At 38.6% G+C, this 20,780-nt stretch overlaps 1 protein-coding gene across 1 annotated transcript; it reads right to left on the minus strand.

The window, feature by feature from the left end:
* Positions 1-6,194: 6,194 nt before the first annotated feature.
* On the minus strand, positions 6,195-20,207 carry LOC141291058 (protein FAM110A). The gene is made up of 2 exons (XM_073823225.1): positions 20,084-20,207; positions 6,195-9,653 (listed from the first exon to the last, which is right to left on the minus strand). The coding sequence occupies exon 2, from the start codon at positions 9,181-9,183 to the stop codon at positions 7,846-7,848; it is 1,338 nt and encodes a 445-aa protein (XP_073679326.1). The 5' UTR covers positions 9,184-9,653; positions 20,084-20,207; the 3' UTR covers positions 6,195-7,845.
* Between the last annotated feature and the right edge of the window lie 573 nt (positions 20,208-20,780).

Below are 20,780 nucleotides of genomic sequence, written 5' to 3' on the forward strand. Positions count from 1 at the left end.
CATTATAGTCCGAAAAGTCCATTCAGGAAAAACTAGTATAGTCAGTAGTATTTAATAGGAAGAAGTACAATGCTACTACAGCTGTTACGTAAACAGGTCACGTGCTACATTCACCCAATCAATGACACTGACACCACAAATATGCAAATAAGAACAGTAACCCTGTGTTTAGGAATGTATAGTGTTAAATGTAATCTTATGAATACCCAGAATTAACTTAAGTTCTATTAAGCTTAGAATATTCCTTTGGTCGAATTATAAAAGTGTTTCAACTCTGTGCATCATATCAAGTATACTAAATCCTGGCTACATAACCACTCAAAGGACAGAGTGAGGATTGACTAAAATAAAAGCCACTATTTAATTAGCGCTTTGTTAAAGCTTTCCAATTATCTCAAGTAGTTTCCCTTTATTAATATGCCCACAACATAAAAAACAAACAGACATGTAGAGACAAGCAAAACTACTTTCCTTTACAAATGATAAAGGAAAGGATTTTGGGCGCACACATAAACAGACTCCTAGATTCAAACAGGAACCAGACAAACAGTCTAGCTCTTATCTACCTAAACACCTGCTGTCAGCTGGGACCTAGTGTCATTTTAACTGAATGATGCAAAGACGACTAGAAGTTGGGCCGAATTGTGTATATCTGTTCTAGAGTGAGGGAATGAGAAAGTTTATAAGATACAAACGCCTGGTAATGAATATTCAGAGACAAGAATAAAGATGAATTGAGCCATGAAATAAAGCAGTAAAGACAAAAAAGCTAATCTATTTGCTAAATACGTTATTTGCAGTGTAACAATAAATGCACTGCATGGAGAAACTGAACTGAACGGAGGCTGTCAGAGAGGGAGGAAGTGACATCACATGACCTGGTTTATTAGTCAGAGCTCATGCCTAATCAAGTGCCGCTCATCCATCAGGGCCATGAACCATTGATCTGTTGAGTCTGGTTATTGTAAAGATGGATGAAGGACCGACTGACACATATCTGACTTTCTGTGAAAGCTCAGTTTGGACTGGTTTGAATTTAAATGGTTTGAATCATTCGTAATTATTTACAAGCTTGGATTTTGATTTTTCTGTTAGTTCTGTGCTAGCATAAACTGTGGCTTGTTTAAAGAATAGCCATTAAGATGTTGCGCAAATGTGTTGCCTTATCTCACGAGGACCACAGGAACTTGCTAATCTCAACTGTTAGTCTGAAATAATGAATAACCATACAGTCAAGGTCTTTACATGAGGCTGTATATTTTAAGGCACGTTTGACAACTTACAGCACGAATAGCAAAACAATTAGGTCAAAGTCCAGATAAACATGGCCTTCATCTCATTGGCTAACCTTACTTTATCTCATGGGTTTAAACCCAGAGCAGACAGACATAAGAATGCACTACATTTCCTGAAGAACTTTACCAAGAAAGCAGCCATGTCTCTCTTCCACTATATACTGCTTCTCACAAACAATAAAGCCAAAGAAGAAACATTTACTGCCTGGAGCATGATTTTCAAGCTATCCTCATGCAACAGGGCTGCATTTTTAGTTTTTACTTGTTGCAATATTATATGTATGTCTGATGACTGAGAAAGAAATAGGGTGTCTATAGGGTGTAGTTCATTGTTGTTGAAAAGAGGGTTTAACGGCATGTCATCAATCGGCCAAATTGGCGGCACTGAACGTAAACGATGCCACTGAACTGAATGAAACGTGCATATTTAGCCAATTATTGCAACTGAAAATGGTCAATTATTGTCATGTTTTGGGCTGTACTAATCGGTCAGACCAGGAAAAACATTTGGAGTACTATACCCTGCTGAAAAAAAACAGCTAAAACCAGCCTAGGCTGGTTGGCTGGTCTTAGCTGGTTTAAGCTGGAAGTAGTTGGTTTTAGCTGGTCACCCAGCCTGACCAGCCTGTCCAGGCTGAGAAAGTGGCCAAAACCCCTCTAAAACCAGCCTGCTGACCAGCTAAAACCAGGCTGTTTGGCCAGCTAAAACCAGCCAACCAGCCTAGGCTGGTTTTCACTAGTTTTTTCAGCAGGGTAGACTGACAAAAGTTAAAACAAATCAAGGAGAAAAGTGCAAAAAGACTGTCTGAAGAACAAAATGCATTTGTGGTTGGACAAACTGAACCAGGATTTCCAGAGCAAGAATCTTGATAACATTTGTAATTGTTCTTATCATTTCCGATCAGGTAGGTGAAATATTAATACTGCCCGTACGTATCTTGACCACATATTAACTTTAGTTTGTCAAAATATTGCGCCCTTTCCCGCTTATTAAGTCATTATCTATACGATTTAGCAGCTTCCACATGTTTTTTTCCGTGGTTTAGACAGCATAAATTGATAACCCTGGTGAAAAAAACAGCTAAAACCAGCCTAGGCTGGTTTGTCAGGTTTTAGCTGGTCAACCAGCCTGGTTTTAGCTGGTCAACCAGCCTGGTTTTAGCTGGTCAGCAGGCTGGTTTTGAGGAGTTTTGGCCATATGACCAGCCTGGGAGACCAGCTAAAACCAGCTATTTCCAGCTTAAACCAGCTAAGACCAGCCAAGGCTGGTTTTAGCTGTTTTTTTCAGCAGGGAATTATTAACAAAATGATAAGAGCATACATTACTAACAGGTTATTTTATTATGATTAAATATTGAGCAGGTCTATTTCATTTGTTAACTTATGTTCAGCTATTCTTTTTAATAGTTAACTTTTAACTATTTTTTAATATTTCGGATCATCAGAGCTCACATACACGGAGATTTACTTTATATTTTACTCACTAAAACCCCCCACAGACCATGTTTTCATGCCATTTTAAGTCTTATTTTGTCATAACAAAGTGGTTATATATCTAAGTGTGCGAGTTGTTTACTTACATCAGTCTTCCCTTTAAGGTCATTATATTGTTCGTTCAGACTGATTCGCGAACCTGGAACGCGCACGAACGCAAGGGGAGGGATTTATCGCATGAACCAATCACAGACGATCATAGCCAGTCATATCCAATCATATCGCAGGGGAGGCGTGAGAGACGCGGTGACTTTACCTGCTAGTGTCGCTGTTGGACAATGGGCGAATTCCAAACGGCTATTTTGCGCCCTTCAAGGGCACTTCTAGAAGGGGACGCCATTTGTAGGGACGTTCCAGACGAAAGTGAGCAACTTAATCCCTTCACGAAGGGCCCTTCCAGAAGGCCGTTAGCGAAGGGAACATTCCATGGTCACTTCACGGAAGTGATTTCCGTTAGTAATCACGTTTGCGCAGCGTTGTCAAGGTAACATTTCGTCAGTCATTCCCTTTGCCAAGGGAGTTCCAAACAGTTAAAAGAGACAGAAATGCCCTACTCCCTTAAAAGAACTCACTTCAAAGGGATCTGCCCTTCGGAGGGAGTAGGGCGTAGGGATGCGCACTTCCATTTGGAATTTGCCCAATGTTTCATTTAAAAAACGAGTGATTTATAGACGTTTTTCCTGAACGTGGAAGTAAGTCCGACTCTTAACTGAAAGAATGCTTTGCATTTCCGGTCTGCATTGTTTCTAGTCAAATTAGGGTATATTCATAGCTAATAATCTAATGTTAAGCCTATTCAAATGTTTAAAATAGCACATGGCTCCATAGCGCCATCACTTGGCAATATCGCAATGACCGTCAGTTGTCAGTGACTCACTTTAATGAGTGTGCAGATGACACGAAGCTGCGGATGTTAGCTACATTAAAAACAGATGGACGCTATTTGAATGGGTTCCTATGGAGACCGGAACATAAAAGCATTCAATCTGATAATGGCTCATCGTTTACTCAGGAAAAAGGTCTATACACTTTTTAATGTTATATTTTGTAATATTGGCGTTGTTTATTTTTGTACTGTTGTTGAGCAGGCACATATATCGGCTGGATGCGATATCCACAAATTGTTCGCTGAGTGAACTGGCTTTTCTTGAGAGGGACTTTGTTAAAGCATAGATGCTTAATAGGTCAAAGTTTATTCCCACCATCAAGATTGTGATGCTTAAGACTGGCCATAACTGACATAGATCTGTACAGCTTATCTCCCTGACTTCAGCTGCTGACAGTCTGCTCTCTAAGCAGATGAGTAGTGAGGGTTAAGTGGCTTCAGCTCAGCGAAGAATGAGTCTGATGAGAGCAGACTGACCAATTCTCAATGCACATCCACTTTGAAGCACAGGGCAGATGGGACTGTGTATGTGTTTCTAATCAGCTTACCACCACATATCCACCCAGACCGCCTGTGAGGGAGCCCATGGGTCAGGCAGTGACATACATTGGCGGCTGCTGTGCTTTGTGGTTTACATCAACACACACATGTCCTGCACTGTTAAAATATATATAATTGCGAAAAAAATACTACTTAGATCAACAGATTTGAATTTGTTTGCTCACTAAATGCAAAATGTGAAAAAAGAGATTTAATTTGGTCTCCTTTTCAATCTATTATATGGTTTTAAATGACATATTATGTATAAACTCTTAAAATAAAAAAGAGCAACAAAATCTTAAATAATAGTGACACATCAACAAAACTCAATAGCAAAATCATTAACATCAGCTAGCAAAGATGACAAAAACAACATCATCAGCATACATACAGCCAGTAAACAGTAAAAAATAGGCCTATAAAGCTAATAGCGTCATTTATTCATGCTGCAATGAATGCAATGTACACCAACACTGCAAATTCAGCAACATTGTTCGAAGTACATTTGGGAGACTATTGTTTGTCTGACGAGCTTTATATAGATTCAAAGTAATTCACATTTCTCGTCTGCAATTTAAAAGCCTCTGGATGAAATGTTAATTCCTTTTTTTACAGCCTCACTGGTGCAATCCTCAAAAAGTCACTACACACTAGTTTAATCGCTGTAATGTGTTTAATATGTGATCCCATTGTAATATCTAGTGAAAGCATGGGAGCAATGAGCACTTGAATCTGATTGCTACAGCATAATGCAGTCAGTTATGAAAGTATAACCAAACAAATTCTCATTTTCCAGAAGTGAAAATTAAAATACATTGCCAGAGGCTCACAGGTGCAGAAGTGTTTACAGTACTTTGTGTGTTCCTGAATAAAGCAGCTGGTGTGACAGTAAACACTGTACAAGTGCACATATCCCTTTGCATCTGTCTACAACAGTTCACTATGCACACCGAAAAAACAGCATTATCATAAATCTTACTCAGCCCTCCACCAGTTTCATTTTCTTGGATTAAAATGGGAGGTTCTTCAATAAAAACTAATTGGCCTGTAGAAGATGCTGTTAATCACACCTCTGGCCTGTTCGTCTTCTTCTAACATGGTCACATCCCCCTCTCCCTGGCTGTAATTCTCTGCCTGTCTGCTCAAGGTTGGTCATAATTCACAGGTGACTGAGGCAACAGGCTGCTGCTGTAACAGAGCCTCAGACTTGTCCTCGGGGAACAATATTTTACAATGTATAATACGTTTGGAAACAGAGGTTGCATCCTTAAAGAGATGAAAAATTAAGATTCTGTCATGCTTAGGCTGGCCACACACACTTCAAGATTTTAAGCTTAATTTTCACAGGGCATGGCCTGATTCGAGGTTCTCTATTGTGTATGGTCATTACAAATATTCCTAATCGAGGAAGAGTGACATAGGTGCAAGGTGGATAAGGCTAAAAAGTTGGCTGTTTACTGTTTTAAAATCAGTTAAAATTTGAAAATCATCTAGAATGTTTTAGGCTTTACTTGCATTATTTATTTATTTTTTCTTAGGAGGAACGCAAATTTTTTTTTTAGTCCATACAATGAAAGTAAAAGGGGTCGAATGTTGTTTTGGACTCTTTGGCTTATAGCCAAAAGCATTATAACATTTATAATGAAAGTAAATAATTTAAATTCAAAAATTCCGTGACAACACAAAATATGAGCAAAACCACATTCACAGCTGAGTCAAGATGTTTGGATAACAACATCTGTTCAATTCAGGTTTGGATCCTGCCTCATGATAAGCTGCATCTGTTACCTTTACAGTATATCTAAAACTCTGTCTCAAGGGACAAAACAAATTTGTAATCATATTCAGATTCAGAATGACATCTGTTCTAGTTCTTCATGTAAAGTGGCTTTCAAATATGCTGCACCGTGGATTAAAATGTCTTTTCCAGTAATCTAGATCAACTACACAAATCACACAGAGAATAAGGACATCACAACTTTGTTCTCAAAAACATCATCTCTTTATTGACATCTTCAAAAGACAGATTTTGCATTCGACTCTTCTCGAGTCAATGGTAAACTTCAGAGAACAAGCAGAACCACCATGTTACCCTCCTACTTCAATAACCACTGCACTGAACTGTTCGAGGGTTTGTACCTTTGTGTGTATTTTTTCTGAACGTGCGGGCAGAGCTATTTATTTCAATCAAATACCTCTTCATGCATTTATGGCTATATTTAGATTGCACAGTCAAGGAAAATAATCATCATGAGTATTGTGCTTTTTTTTTAATAAAAGCAAAACCTTCTCTCTTAACCAAAAGTGAACATTTGTGTTGACTCATGACTTGTCTATGTGCACATCTTCAACCAACTTCCATCAAAATAATGTTTTTCTCTTGGTAAGGCTTTCCTTTTTTACTACAAGTGCGAAAACTCTGCAGTAAACAGATTTAACAGCTTTGATTCCCCTGAGAGTTTTGAGCAAAACACTCTCTCTTCTCTCTCTCTCTCTCTGTTCTGTCAGCTCTCAAACTTTACCTGTCTCACACAACTGTTTAAAAACATAGCCTATCTGGCACACAGAAACAGGCAGAAGGAACAGTCACAAACAAATAAAACCCACACAAGTCATACATAAACATTAAGCTGAATGGAATGTACGTCCATGTTTTTGGAATGCATGTCTGAGAAGTGCACATCGTGCAACTGTGCTTTGCCACGTACTACAGCTGTACATCCAAGTGTGCATGCTGACAAGAGGCTCTCACATGCTTATATTTTGAACTTCGAAACTCACATTCAACATTAACAGTCTACCAGCCATGTTTGCAGAGGAGCAGTGCCTCTGTGGAAGCTCTGAATTCTTCACAGTATCATAGTCTCGCCTTCAAATAAAGTCTACACCGAACATCTGACGCACTGAATTTGACACCTATGGACAAAAGGTGTGTGCACAGTGAGCAGGGGCTTGTGTGTGTCTCAGTCTCTACATGCGTGCACTTTGCAGGCCGTGTCTCTGTTCTAGGTGTGGCTTATTAAACACAAGTCTTATTACCCCCTGACACCAAATGATGACCTCTTAAACACAAGCATCCTAAATAGCTTCATTCATCCATTCTTCAACCAATACAAAGATTTCCAAAACTCGAAAGTACCTGCTTGATTTCCAATACTATGGTTTCAGAAATTAGCTTAGGCCATGGGTCCCACAGCACTGCTGTTTAATAAAGACTTTGTACCTGAACAGCACCAGCACAGCAGATCGACTGCTGCCTTCATCATCATCATCATCCATTCAGCAACTCTTTTAGTGCCTTTAGCATTATTGCTTAAATCAAAATGTATCAAAGTCACAGTGCTGAGAGTCTGTAGTATTCCGCATCTAGAGGTACGTCACTCTTGCAGATCATCACGCGCATGAAAAACAACAGGAAGTCCATGTAAATTCTATGTAACAAACATCATGAACATTTTCCGTATTGTAAGGCAAATACAAACAAAACAAATACTTGTCAGAGCCTTTAAACATCTTCAAACGAGAACGTAATAAATATTAGGTGTGTGATAGACATCAACTGAATACTACAGCAAGTCTTATTTATATTGTCTGGTACTCCTGGCTGAGTAGACAACCAAAGAGAAGAGTCTAGACATTGGAGATGTTTTGTGACACATCTCTTGCTTGTCGGAGACCGTAGAGCCACTTAATGACGCGTGCGTTCCTCTCGATGACCGAGATCCCGTAAGGAACACGCTCACTGGCCTTTACAGGCCCGTCGTCATCTTCGTCATCATCCTCCTCCTCTCCTCGCCGTCCATCCCCACACTCGGAGCTAGGTGTACTAACGCTGCGGAGTTTGGAGACCGAAACAATGTCCGAATTTGCCCGAGCGAAACGCTCCACGCCACCCATTCCTTCCACCTCATCTGGGTCAAGTCCACAGTAGTTGAAGAAACGCTCCAGATCGGCTGTGGCCCGAGAGTACCGGTCGCTTAAGTCTGACTTGGAGCGGTGGAGGGTGGGGTGCTTCCGGGCTGAACCGGGACGCGACCCTCGAGAGCTGGCTGAGGAAATGCGGGTGATTGCAGGGGAAGCTGGGGGCAGAATACCAGGGTGTAGAAGCAGCGGGCTGGAGGGTATGCAGGGGGATGAAGGGTGCTGCTGGGAAGATGGTGTGGGAGGTGCCTGTGGCTGAGCTATCTGTGGTTGAGCAACTTGAGCTGGTCTCGGTTTGGGTTGTAACGGCAATCTCTGAGGTTTCCTGATCTCTGCCTGTGGTCGAACATCCACCCGTCGCACAGTAACAGAGTTGGGAGTGCCGTAACTACCTTGTGGTACCATTCGTGGAGCTCTGGCTGGGACCGGAGGCGGCCTTCGGCTTGGCTCTGCAGGTGAGGGTTGATTGTTAAGAGGAGATGAGGTACGAGAAGAGTTGGGCGTTGAACCAAGGTGTGCTTTAAAGTTATTGCAGAGTTGAGGTTCTGCAGATTGTCCACTACCAATACTCTGACCTCCGGAGGAGGGTGAGGAGGCCGAGGGAGAAGGCGAGGATGGGGTAGGCGAGGATGTGAGTGGTCCGTCGCAGACATTGATTAGATTATTGAGTACTTCCAGGTTGAGTTGTGGTCCTCTGCTCAAGGCATGGTCTGTGCCTCTGTTTTCTGCTTCAAGTAGCCGCCGTGTGATCTTCCTTGCTGGTGGAGTGTTTATTCTGCACTGCATCATCATGCTCGGCGATAACAGCGGTTTGCGGATGATTGGGGGTTTTACAGGTTCTTGTTTAGTGAGGACTACTTGCTGACTCTTTACGTACTTGGCCTTGTCCGCCTCCAGGCGCTCAACTGCACTCAGCTTCCTTGTTCCTGGCTCAGGCGCTCTGCGGAAGTAGTCCGGGCCTTTGTTGAGGATTCGGAAAGGCATGGCAGAGGTGAACGGACCCCCAGGAAGACGGCCATCTGTGGGGCGAAGGGTCTCCACTGGCATGATCGGTAGCAGTGGGATTAATTTAAAAGGTGAAATGAAGGCTAAGGGTCAAAGTTTCTGCCTTGCAATCCCAAGAAAGACTTTTGTAGTCACAGGTCTCTTTATTCTGTGTCCTTTGTATTTTAAGCTCTTTTTCCCCACCGTCAAGAGCCCCTTTAACTTTCTTACCAGTCTGAACACTCCTGCTGCTGTTACTTCACTCTTTTTTGTGTGCCGGCTTCTTGCCTCTATTATCTGCTCTCTCCCAAGTCCGGCTCATTGAATGGAGGCCCGTGGGATGGGGTCATAAAGGGTCGCATTCCACATCAGTCCAGCTGAGTGACCCACCAGGATGGAGTAGATCCTTAAGTGAGCTAAAACAGTTCTGGTGAAACACAGTGGCTCAGTCTTTTCCTCTTAAACTCCAGATGACTTGTAAAAGACTCCTTAAAATCCTGATTCTCTTTTTCGTGTAATCCTGGACTCTTGTCCTGGAGAAAGGAGAGAGAGAGAAAGATGCTGTCAGACATGGGTAGGCAAAGAGAGGACCTCCTCTCGCTCCCTCTGCTCCACACATAGACACTGGAGTACTCTAGAGCGAATGGGGGCAGACGTTTGGTTTTAATGCACTGTCTGGCCCCTCCCACTACACTCTTAAAGCCTCCAGATGCTGCATGTGGGAGCAGCCAATCAGGAAGGAGAATAGAGTTCAAAGCACAGGAGGAGGAGAAAGGAATAAGCCAGCAGCCGATCTCTGATTGGTCTAGGGTTGGAACGCTGACCAATTGCACCCTTCCCCCCACTCACAACAAACACTCCTACTGAATTTTCATTCAAATGGGATTCTTTGAAAAGAAACAAAAAAGAAAAGGGCAGCGCTAGAGAACAGCTGCAATCTTTTATATTCAGTTGCATCAAATAGTGGCGTTTTATGAAAATATTTAAATATCCTCCTCCGTTCCACTTGTTTTGTGTTCATGAGTGCACAAAGGCGCTTTGTGTAGTGTCTTGACAGAGTACATTATAGGCAGATTATCATCATCTTTTATATTCTGGTCCCAGACTAGATCTAAACCAAGGCTCATTTAAATCTTTGAGCTAGTTTTATACTGTAGTAAAAACCAGACTGAAATCTGTGCTGCTTCAAATTGAGACTTTTCCCCCTCATTCTCTTTCTCTTCATCACAACTTCTGATGCTTTCATATTCTCTTGATCCTCATTGTCAAGGGAGTGCAGGCAATTTGCGTTCTCCCTTGCCTTATTCTCCTTTTTGTTACTGCATTAAAGGTTTGGATTACATCATCAAGAACGCTGAGAGGCTTGTTCCTCCTCATCATCATTATATTCAAATACACATTTTTAATTAATCTTTTTATAGCATGACTTCTTGTCTGGGCCCTTATCCCTGTTACGCTCCCCCTCCCCTTCTTTCACTAATAAGATAGAAAAGACTTAACACAATAGAAAGACAGACATACTCTCTAAAAGCAACAGTTCATTTGAAACCCTAAATATAGTCCTAAACTCTAAGTACAGAACAGAAGGAACTGCCTTTAGAGAAAACCGCTAATAACCTAACTAACATTTGCCGAAAGACTGAACAATAAATGGCCTAAATGAGCTACTAGGCTTACACTGCAATTATTTTCAACACAAAATCGAATCCATTTACTTTCCTAATGCATGTTCCTTAGATTATTGTTAACATTTTATCAGTGCATGTTTGTCCAGATACTAAAATATTTTGGCTTTATTACGAGTCTTAAAATGTAGTAGCTTGCTCTTCCTCCAAAGTTCAATTGATGGGGTTCAGGGTTCAATTGATAATTCAATTAAATAGGAGCATTTTATGATTCTTCAGAGTTATTTGCTTTACATGTAAGATTACAAAACCAGGTTACCACTGGCATTGAGAAATGCCTTGTGTTGTATGTTACCATTACTATGGAAAATAATTATTTAAACATGCTTGGCATTTCTCTATCTGTTATTGTGTCTTATAAGAGGCTTATGGACAGGGTAATGCAATAAATGCTTATCCAGGTCAAATTCTGTGATGTATTTAGATGATGCACACACACATACAGCTGTCTCTCAATGGCCAGGCTTTTAATAGAAGGCACAGTTGCTCAGGACCCTGCTATGCTGCTAGGGGTGAGGCAGCTCTAGTGTCCTAAAGCCTAAATGGATCATCATTCCTTCCCCTCCACATCTCTGTATTCCCATGTGCTAGACTGGCCTTTATCAAACATCAACATGGAGGAAAGCTCTTCCACAGGGACCACAAGCATAAAGGCTTGTACATATATGGATAACAATGAAAGTTAGCAGAAATTCTAGGCTTGTTAAGTCATCAGAGTCTTTTCTCAAAACTATTTAACTACCTCAGGCATCAGTGAGATAAGCACACAGACAAACAGCCTTTGCAATATCCACATATGGTTCCAATTTAAAGGGATAGTTCACCCATAAAAGGAAATTCTGTCATTAATTACTCACTTTCACGTCGTTACAAACCAGTAAGACCTTTGTTCATCTTCAGAAGACAAATATTTTTGATTAAATCTGAGAGCTTTCTGACCCTGCATAGACAGCAACGCAACTGCCACATTCAAGGCCCAGAAAGGCAGTAAAGACATAAATAAAAAAGCAAAAACAGAAATAAATAGATCACATCTAACTGTTTTTAAAGATTAACATCTATATATGCAATCTAAACAAAAAACATGCAATTAAATATCAAAGTTGGCCGATATGTTTCCAAAATGGACAGATACAAACACATTTTTTTTTAACAAAATCTCTAATATTGGCAGATGATATGGGAACCAATATGTTGTACATCATTAATCCATACAGAACTTAACCTAAGCTTGAGCAATGATTAAAAATAAAGTTCTCCCGTGCAGATTGTAATAAGCAAGGTTTGGTTCCCAATTTTGGGTTGCAACCCACCAGTTGGGAACCACTGTTTACAGCAATGACATACACTCTCCAACAGATGTTGAAATCTTACTCATCTTACAGCACACAGTGATCCCAAAACCATTAGTGTGTTTAGATCTCACATAAAACGAGATCCCAAAACAGAAGCAAACCCATGATGGAATGTGAGGGCGAAGGTGGCACGAACAGCCCACAGCTTTGGGCACAAGCGTGGTGTGAACTGATTGAGATAACAGAAGCATTTCAACACTGAGCCAACTGGACCCAGCAGACTGAGGACGTGGGGAGAGCCAGGAATACACACACTTAAGAGGCACACACACCCACGTCAGTCTGCCACAACCACAGAAACACACAGGCATCTCCAAAGCAAACCTTGCTGGGCACAAAATAAAGATCTGTTCTTGATTTCTGAGAGCTGATGTCATTTTCCCCACAGTGTTTAGTGGTGAACTGGACTCTTGGTTAAGCCGCAAAAAAACGTGAATGGAAAATGTTCGCTAACGGCTCGAGCACGGCATCTAACAGTGATGTTTTTGTAAGTGTTTTTAAACCTGAATGGATGAGTTAAATGATCTGAGGTGCACTACATGAAGGAAAAAGTGATGCAAATAAGCTTATAGTAAAAATGCATTGGGAGACGGCGGGTCGAGCACGGCGGTCTACAGCTGCAGAGAGAAAGTAAAAAATGACCTCACTAATTTTGGCTGAAAGAAACTCCGCAATGTAATTAGAGGGGAATTCAGCATGACTGGGAGAGATCTGCTGTTTTAAGAATATCTTTCAATTACTACTGCGACAACAGACCCGACATGAGAGATACACGTGAGTGGGGAAAATAAAACAGAACGAGGACCAAAAAAAAATGAAAGAGAAAGTGAGGGGGAGAGAGAGAGAGAGAAGTGGGTCGGATATCTGAAAAACAGAGACAAAGAGTGAGACAGAAAGTTGGTAAACAGTCATTTGAAACAATACAAGAATAAACAAGACTTTCTGTTCTCTATAAGAAAATAACAATGTGAAACAAATCACATCACAAGAATGTCAAGGTCTTGCTAAAGAGTTCAAAGATTCTTTAGCCCGTTACTATGTTGTTGCTAGTGTGTTCAGGAGGTTTGCTAGATAGTAGACATGATTAACTGGTACAAATTGTCAACTGGTAGAGATTTTAGACTATTATCTCTTTCGCGGTTACAGGCTCATATATGATGTTTTTGTGCTACATGAAAACGAAAACTTAGCATTTGCATGCGGTTTTAAACATTGCGTTTTAAAGCAAGTGATTTTATGCCATTAAAACACAATCAGCAGCGAAAGAAAACTCATTTTGCTATATGCGCATGTTGTCAGTGCGTGGGAGTATTGAACCAAGTTATTTTTGCCGCTTTAAAAGCCTTGAATGGTTTCATGCACACACCTGTATGAGTCAAAATGCCTGTTTTTGAAAGTATCCTCACAAACACAGTAATTTGCGTCTTAAGTGAAAGCAAACAAATGAGAAAGAAAACACGTGTAAAAGTATATTGTATCCGGGCAGGTCTTAAAGTGACAGCTGTCTGACATACCTGTCATTCATGTTAATCAAACAACAAAAGAGAGAAAACCTCACTGCTCTCGACTAAATCACTTTTGTAACTTTAAGAAATATATATTTAATATGCATATGAATGTTTATACATTTGATTACTTTATACAATGTTTGTAGCAATTTTGATTTATTTGTTCAAAAATGGTGATATCATAAAGACCATATATGAGGCAAAAATAACTATGTGACCATGGACCACAAAACCAGTAATAAGGGTCAATTTTCTGAAATTGAGATTGATACATCACCTGAAATAGAATAAATAAGCTTTCCATTGATGTATGGCTTGTTGGGATAGGACAATATTTGGCTGAGATACAACTATTTGGAAATATGCAATCTGATGGTGCAAAAAAATCAAAATATTGAGAAAATCGCTCTTAAATTTGTCCAAATGAAGTTCTTAGCAATGCACATTACTAATCAAAATTTAAGTTTTGATATATTTATGGTAGGATGATCTTTACTTAATATCCTAATGATTTTTGGCATTAAAGAAAGATGTATCATTTTGACCCATATAATGTATTTATGGCTATTGCTACAAATATACCCATGTTCTTAAGAATGGTTTTGTGGTCCAGGGTACCGTTACCGTAAAATAAAATTACTCATATCGTGATATAAGATTTTGGACATACCTACTAGGTAGTTTTGGACTCAAATCAAAAAAGCAAAGTCTCAATGATTCTGGACCTTAGATATGGTTTTCTTGTTTTAAATGTCCATAATATGTTTTGACACGTTGACCAATTTAGCTATAAACATGACAGCACATCTTTCCTCAACAAACTGCACAATTTAAGTCATCATTCATGTTCACAGCATGTGAGCTGACACAACCCTAACCCGTAAGTGGCCGGATATCAGTAATAACTCAAAATGCGTCATAATTTTGACAAAATCTATAGTTACTGCACTTTGCTATGAAAGGGAAAAACAGTATTGGTGATCCCTGCCCTAGTTGTACAGTTGTCAGGCTTGGAGCGCTGATGAGAAGCTTCTGCATGTCAAAACAGAGGCATTTAAGACTGACAGCTCTAACTAGATCAAACCCAACATTTCCTGCTCCTAGCAGCCTGGAAGGATTCACTCTGAGTCATCTGTGCAAAGTTACAGTTACGCTCCTGTCCCCCAGGCTACAAACTTTTCCATAACGTGTCAATACTGCAGGAAACGCGTGTGAATCTGCTCAGGTATTAGGCAAGGACTAAACGTAGCAGATCTGACGTCACTATGAGTAACAAGGGAATTCAGGAATCTCTCCCAACTGGAAACATGAGCCAGCCCGCTGAGTAAAGCGGATGTTATGTAAGGAAAAGAGAGAAAGAACTCAGGGAGAGACAATCACCAGCCTGTGAGGTAAATATTACCTTTGCAGGGTCTTTTTTGGTATTGATAAGGAGCGTCAGATAAGAAGAATTCTGAACGAGCCCTCATAAACTACTATTCAGCAACAGGTAGTCATATATTCCCAGTGTTTTTATGTGACAGTTCTCAATTGATTTATTGATAACGGCTAGTTTCAGAGTGAATCTGAGTGGCTGTGCCCTACAGATGAACCTCATTTGTGTGAGCGCTCACTTAAAGATTTGACCTCTTGCACTACACTGTAGGTGTTAGGTGTAAGTACAAGCTAACTAGCATCATTCCCAAGGGTTTTCCCCAACGGCTTTTACTGCATTGACACTCACACCTCTCACTCAACTCACCTCAGCGAGCGGGATAAAGACGCCCCAGAGGATTCAAGCCTTTAGCCTGATAACCTTTCACACTGCCTCCATCCGTAACTACCACAAAGCTCTATCGGTGAAGGACAGCTGGTTATAATGGTTTTAAACAGCCTTCTCTTCTCAATGAGTGGCAGCGCACAGCACAGCTGTTTCCCCTCTGTCCACAGCAGGCCAGGATGACCTCTCAACACAACATCATTAGACAGAGCTGGTATTGTACTAAACGTCCCACAGCTAGACCAGCATACAACTAACATTGAATGTCTGAATGAGCCCTGAGGATGTTATCATCATTCATCTTCCATTTATATTGTCAGCCAGTATGTGGATCCCTAAAGAGATGTAAATACAGTTGCCCCCAGTGGCATTTCTCACACACAAGTTTAGCCAAATAAATGGAGGCATAACATAGACTTCTGTTGATTTTATGTAATGAAAATAAGTTAAATACATTTAAAATTACTACATAAATTTACTATAGAATTAAAAAAATAATAATAGAAATTGCTAAATAAATGTATAATTACTTATAATAAATCTATATAATATATTGGGCTGTACTGAATGATTTTTTGGTAATCTGTCAAGCTATTTTTTGGTTAGTATATACACAATAATAATAGTAATAATAATAAAATTAATTATTTATAAAATCAATTAACTAGACATGCTTTTGATTATTAAAAATTAATAAAACAATACTACATTTCTACATAATTTATGATTATTTATAATAAATATATTAAAAAAATATAGAAATCATAAAGCAATTTATTAAAAATGTAACTGGCACTATGGAATACGCTGTATTTTTTTCTCAAATTTAATTTTATTTGTACAAAATCAGTTTCTGAATTCCATTTGAGTAGTAGAAATATAGTAATTTCTATTTTTATTTGTAAAATTCTGCAGTGAATTTATGTAGTATTTCTAATAATACATTAATAATTTTAAAACTCAATTAATTAGACATGCTTTTGATTATTAAAATTTAATGAAAGCATCAAAATGAAATCCAGAAATTGATAGAAAACACAGAATTTTGTAAAAATAAAATAGAATGAGAAAAGTAATTATAATAAAACGCATTTCATAGGGTCTAAAAATTTTTAATTTTTGTTCAACTTAATAAATTGCTGTTAAACTGTGTGTTTCATGATTTTGATTAATTAGACAATTAATTTTTATTATAATTTATTTTATTTTTTTTTTTACCAATAAAACAAAAAAATGGAATACAGAAGAAAAAAAATGGAAGAAACATGTTTGGAAAAAAAATTAAATGGAATTTGGGGAAAAATAAAACATTTATTCTGTATTTAGAAAAACATTTCAATTTTGTCACCCAAACATTGTGTAATTTATGTGTAAAAATAAATAAATTAATTAAAAATTAAATTATAAAGTATTTACATTAAAGTATTTATACAAGTAGTATTTATATTTCAAATGATTTATAGATTGTTGCAGTCCTAATAATATCTTTTCTGACATATGATTTTTTTATTATTTTGAACCATTTAATCTAATAATCAAGTTTATATTTATCTTATATCTTCTCTATCATATTGGGGATATTCATTTTGTCTAATAGTATATAAAAATAGTATAGAATAGTATAATAGTATAGAAAAAGAAAAATGGAAGGAACTAAAATGGCCAAACATCCGGTTATACTGATTATAATTCATCATTATCATTAAACATAAAATTAGTGTAAACTAATAACATTCAACCCCTCCTAAATGTGTCACAGAAGCCTTTTAGAGAGGAAACGAGCAGAAAAAAGGATCGGCCCATTACTCCATCTCTCATGTTGACTATAATAAGATAATCAGATGAGAGCAAAAAGTCCATCTGTCCTTTATGGGCCATCCACAATGTGACCATAGATTCCCCACATTTCCCTCCGTCCATCACTTCAAAACTTCAAATCAGAGAAACCCGATTAGACCAAATCAGATCCCTGGAGCTTTCAGATCAGGGCCGAACGTCACAGCAGATCAGGATGCTCATGCAACACAGCACCGCTCAGACAGACGTATCTGACCCCTGAGACCTTGGTGATCTGTCACTTACACAACTATTAGCGATTTACCGTTTCCACCGGATAAAGCCGGATAAAGTACCAGCTGCACTTTTAAGGAAGGACACTGTAGTGCAAGAGGTCACTTTAAAACTCAAACCTAGCGCTGTTCAACCACGCCACTGTCAGTGGTATAAAGACAGATGCACCTCGCTGTCATATTGATCAAGTAAAAACGGCCTGATCATCCCCTAATTACCACCATGGCAACCCTGTCTCCTTGTCAGACCCCGGGGTTCTTTAAATGGACCCTGACCCTGTGGCCTGCCTCAGGCCTGACAAAGTAAAGCTGAGAAATGTCACTCACATTCTAAACACTAAAGACACATGCACACTCACGCCTGCCACACACAAGCAAGCTAAACAGCCACACACAAGCTTATACGTGTGTGGACACAGTGTGTAATCACAAAGATGAGATGGTTTAAGCGTCAGCCCAGAATGTTGTTTTTACCTTCTTCCACCGCAGCTACCAATTCCGCTTTCCCACAGTCACACACACTCAGCAAAACAAAAGAACAACAAACAACTAGTAACTGCATTTACAAAAACTAGAGCACAACACAAACACAGCCTGCAAACACACACAGACAGAGGTCACCTATTAACCCAGTTTGACCAATAACTAAGCCAGGAATGTCAGTGAGTTAATGGATCTCAGAGAGGGAAAAAGAGAGGAGATAGAGATCTTTTCCTGCATGGGTATGCAGACAATATGACACAGAAAATGCCTCAAAGTTGTTGCTATTGCACACACTGACTCAGTTCCTCATTTCTCAATGACTATTGTTTTGACAAACTGTTGACATTCGTTTTAGGGATGTATGATATACACTATCAGTCAAACGTTTTTAACAGTAAAAAGTCTCTTCTGCTCACCAAGCCTGCAATTATTTGATCCAAAGTACAGCTGAAAATGTAAAATAAGCAACTATTTTTACTATTTAAAATAACTGTTATCTATTTTAATATTTTAAAATGTAATTTATTCCTGTGATTTCAAAGCAAATTTTTTTAGCATTATTACTTCCAGTCACATTATCCTTCAGAAATCATTCTAATATTGTGATTCGCTCAAAAACATTTTTTCAGGTTTCTTTGATGAATAGAAAGATCAAAATAACAGCATTTATCTAAAATGGAAATCTTCTGTAACATTATACATTATAATTATACTATATCATCAATTTGTCAATTTAAAGCTTCCTTGCTAAATAAAAGTATTACTTTCTAAATTATATCTATCTATATTATATTTTTAATTTAAATAAAGCTTTTTATTTTAGATAAATGCTGATCTATGGATCTTTCTATTCAAAGAAAGTACTCAACTGTTTTAAATATTGACAATAATAATAAACGTTTCTTAAACAGCAGATCAGCATATTAGAATGATTTCTGAAGGATCATGTGACACTGAAGACTGGAGTAAGGATGCTAAAATTTTAGCTTTGATCACAGGAATAAATTGCATTTCAAAATTCAAAAACTTTTAAATTTATATAGTAAAAATATTTCAGAATTTTACTGCTTTTTCTCTACGTTGTATCAAATAAATGCAGGCATGGTGTGCAAAAGAGACTTCTTTAAAAAACATTAAAATATCATATCATATATTGGTTATCAACCTTTTTATCTGTAGCATTCAGTGCTGGATAGTTCATTGTTAATTTCCCGATTTTTTAGAATTAAAATGACCTTTGCTGTCATCGAACACTTAAAGTTATCTTTAAAAACAGTAATAATTGCATTAAAAACATTGTTAAATGTAATCTTAAGCAAATCTCAAAATGAATATCCATTTTTCATACTGTACAATGTAATGCTGCGATGCCCAAATTCAAAATTCAAATTCAAATATTGTGCATTAAAGCAAACATTATGGACTTTTAATATCAATCATTCAATGATTATTAACCATAACATGGAAATATGTTGAAAATCCATTTTTCATACTGTACATAATGTTGAAATGCCTGAATTAAATTGTAGAAATTAAAATCATTTTAATTATTAAACTTTAATCGTAATAAATATCAGCCAGAATGTTAATATCCGTGCATCCCCAACAACAACAGCATAAATCAACATTCAGCACACACAAAAACCAACACAATCCAACAATTGAGCTCATAAATGCAAATCCACATTTATCCACTGTTTTAGTGCATATAATAAAAGGCCAAATGAGATAGGAAAATACCTTGAGTTTCTGTATATAAGTGCCCAAAAACTGAACTCAATCACCCTACACTCACACTACTCTTACTGATCCCATATAAACAGCCATTACGTCCTACTAGGTAATCAGTCCAGTCCCAGCACGCTCAAATTAGCCTCACATAAATGAATGATGAAATGAAAGGACATGAGTTATACATGAGCCTTACTGTTACTGCTATTCCAGTTGAAGATAAAAAGACAAAAAAAGATATGTTAAGGGGATAAATAGCTTAAAAAACACTACTATGAAGTCTGAGTTTAACAGCCAACTCAAACTGCAGAAAGCATTAGACTAATCCACTAGTCTATAGATTACTGGATCTCTTACAGGTTGCTTAACTTACCAGGACAAGTGTTTTCCAAGAGCAGGATGAAGCTCTCAAGCTGTCGAGCCTTTTAAAGAACGGAGCTCAGCAGAGAATCAGCGCTCCGGTGAATGTATGTGAGAGTCTGTGTGTGTGTGTGTGCGCATGGCTGAGACGGCAACTCAAATACTTCTCCTCCCTCTTCCCTACATAGCTCCTCCTCCCAGCCAACTCTTTTAGGAAGAGCTGGGCTATAGAGAAATACAAGCAGGAAGAGCGACACTTCCCTACGGACACATGACCAAATGAATCCATTCATGCACCACAGTATGTGTTTGTGCCTTATTTATTCCATGCACAAATCCTTTGCTATTCTTGGTCTCGAGAGGTTTCCGATTGGAGTTGTCGCTTCCCACTGGAGTTCACCTCCTGGATATTTGCGGCGGTCATTTCCCAAAACAACTCTTAATAATCTTTTCCAACATTCCACCTAGACTACAGGAGGAAGTGATATAAGAGCGTCTGTCGGCCTCATCAAAGTAAAAGGTGGTGCAGTGGAGGCCATAAGGAAATCCCGTCATTCCGTTTGACAATTTCAGGAAGATCTCCAAGGAATTACCTGAGACAGACTGAAGAAAATCATCTAGTATGAGCGCATATTGTTCTGGGAAGCAAACCGCTAAGAAGAATTTGTGGTTTCTCGGATCTTAGAATACGAGTCTTTGGCTCTCAAAAC

Source organism: Garra rufa, chromosome 18 (genome assembly GCF_049309525.1).
Source record: "Garra rufa chromosome 18, GarRuf1.0, whole genome shotgun sequence".
Lineage (NCBI taxonomy): Eukaryota > Metazoa > Chordata > Actinopteri > Cypriniformes > Cyprinidae > Garra > Garra rufa.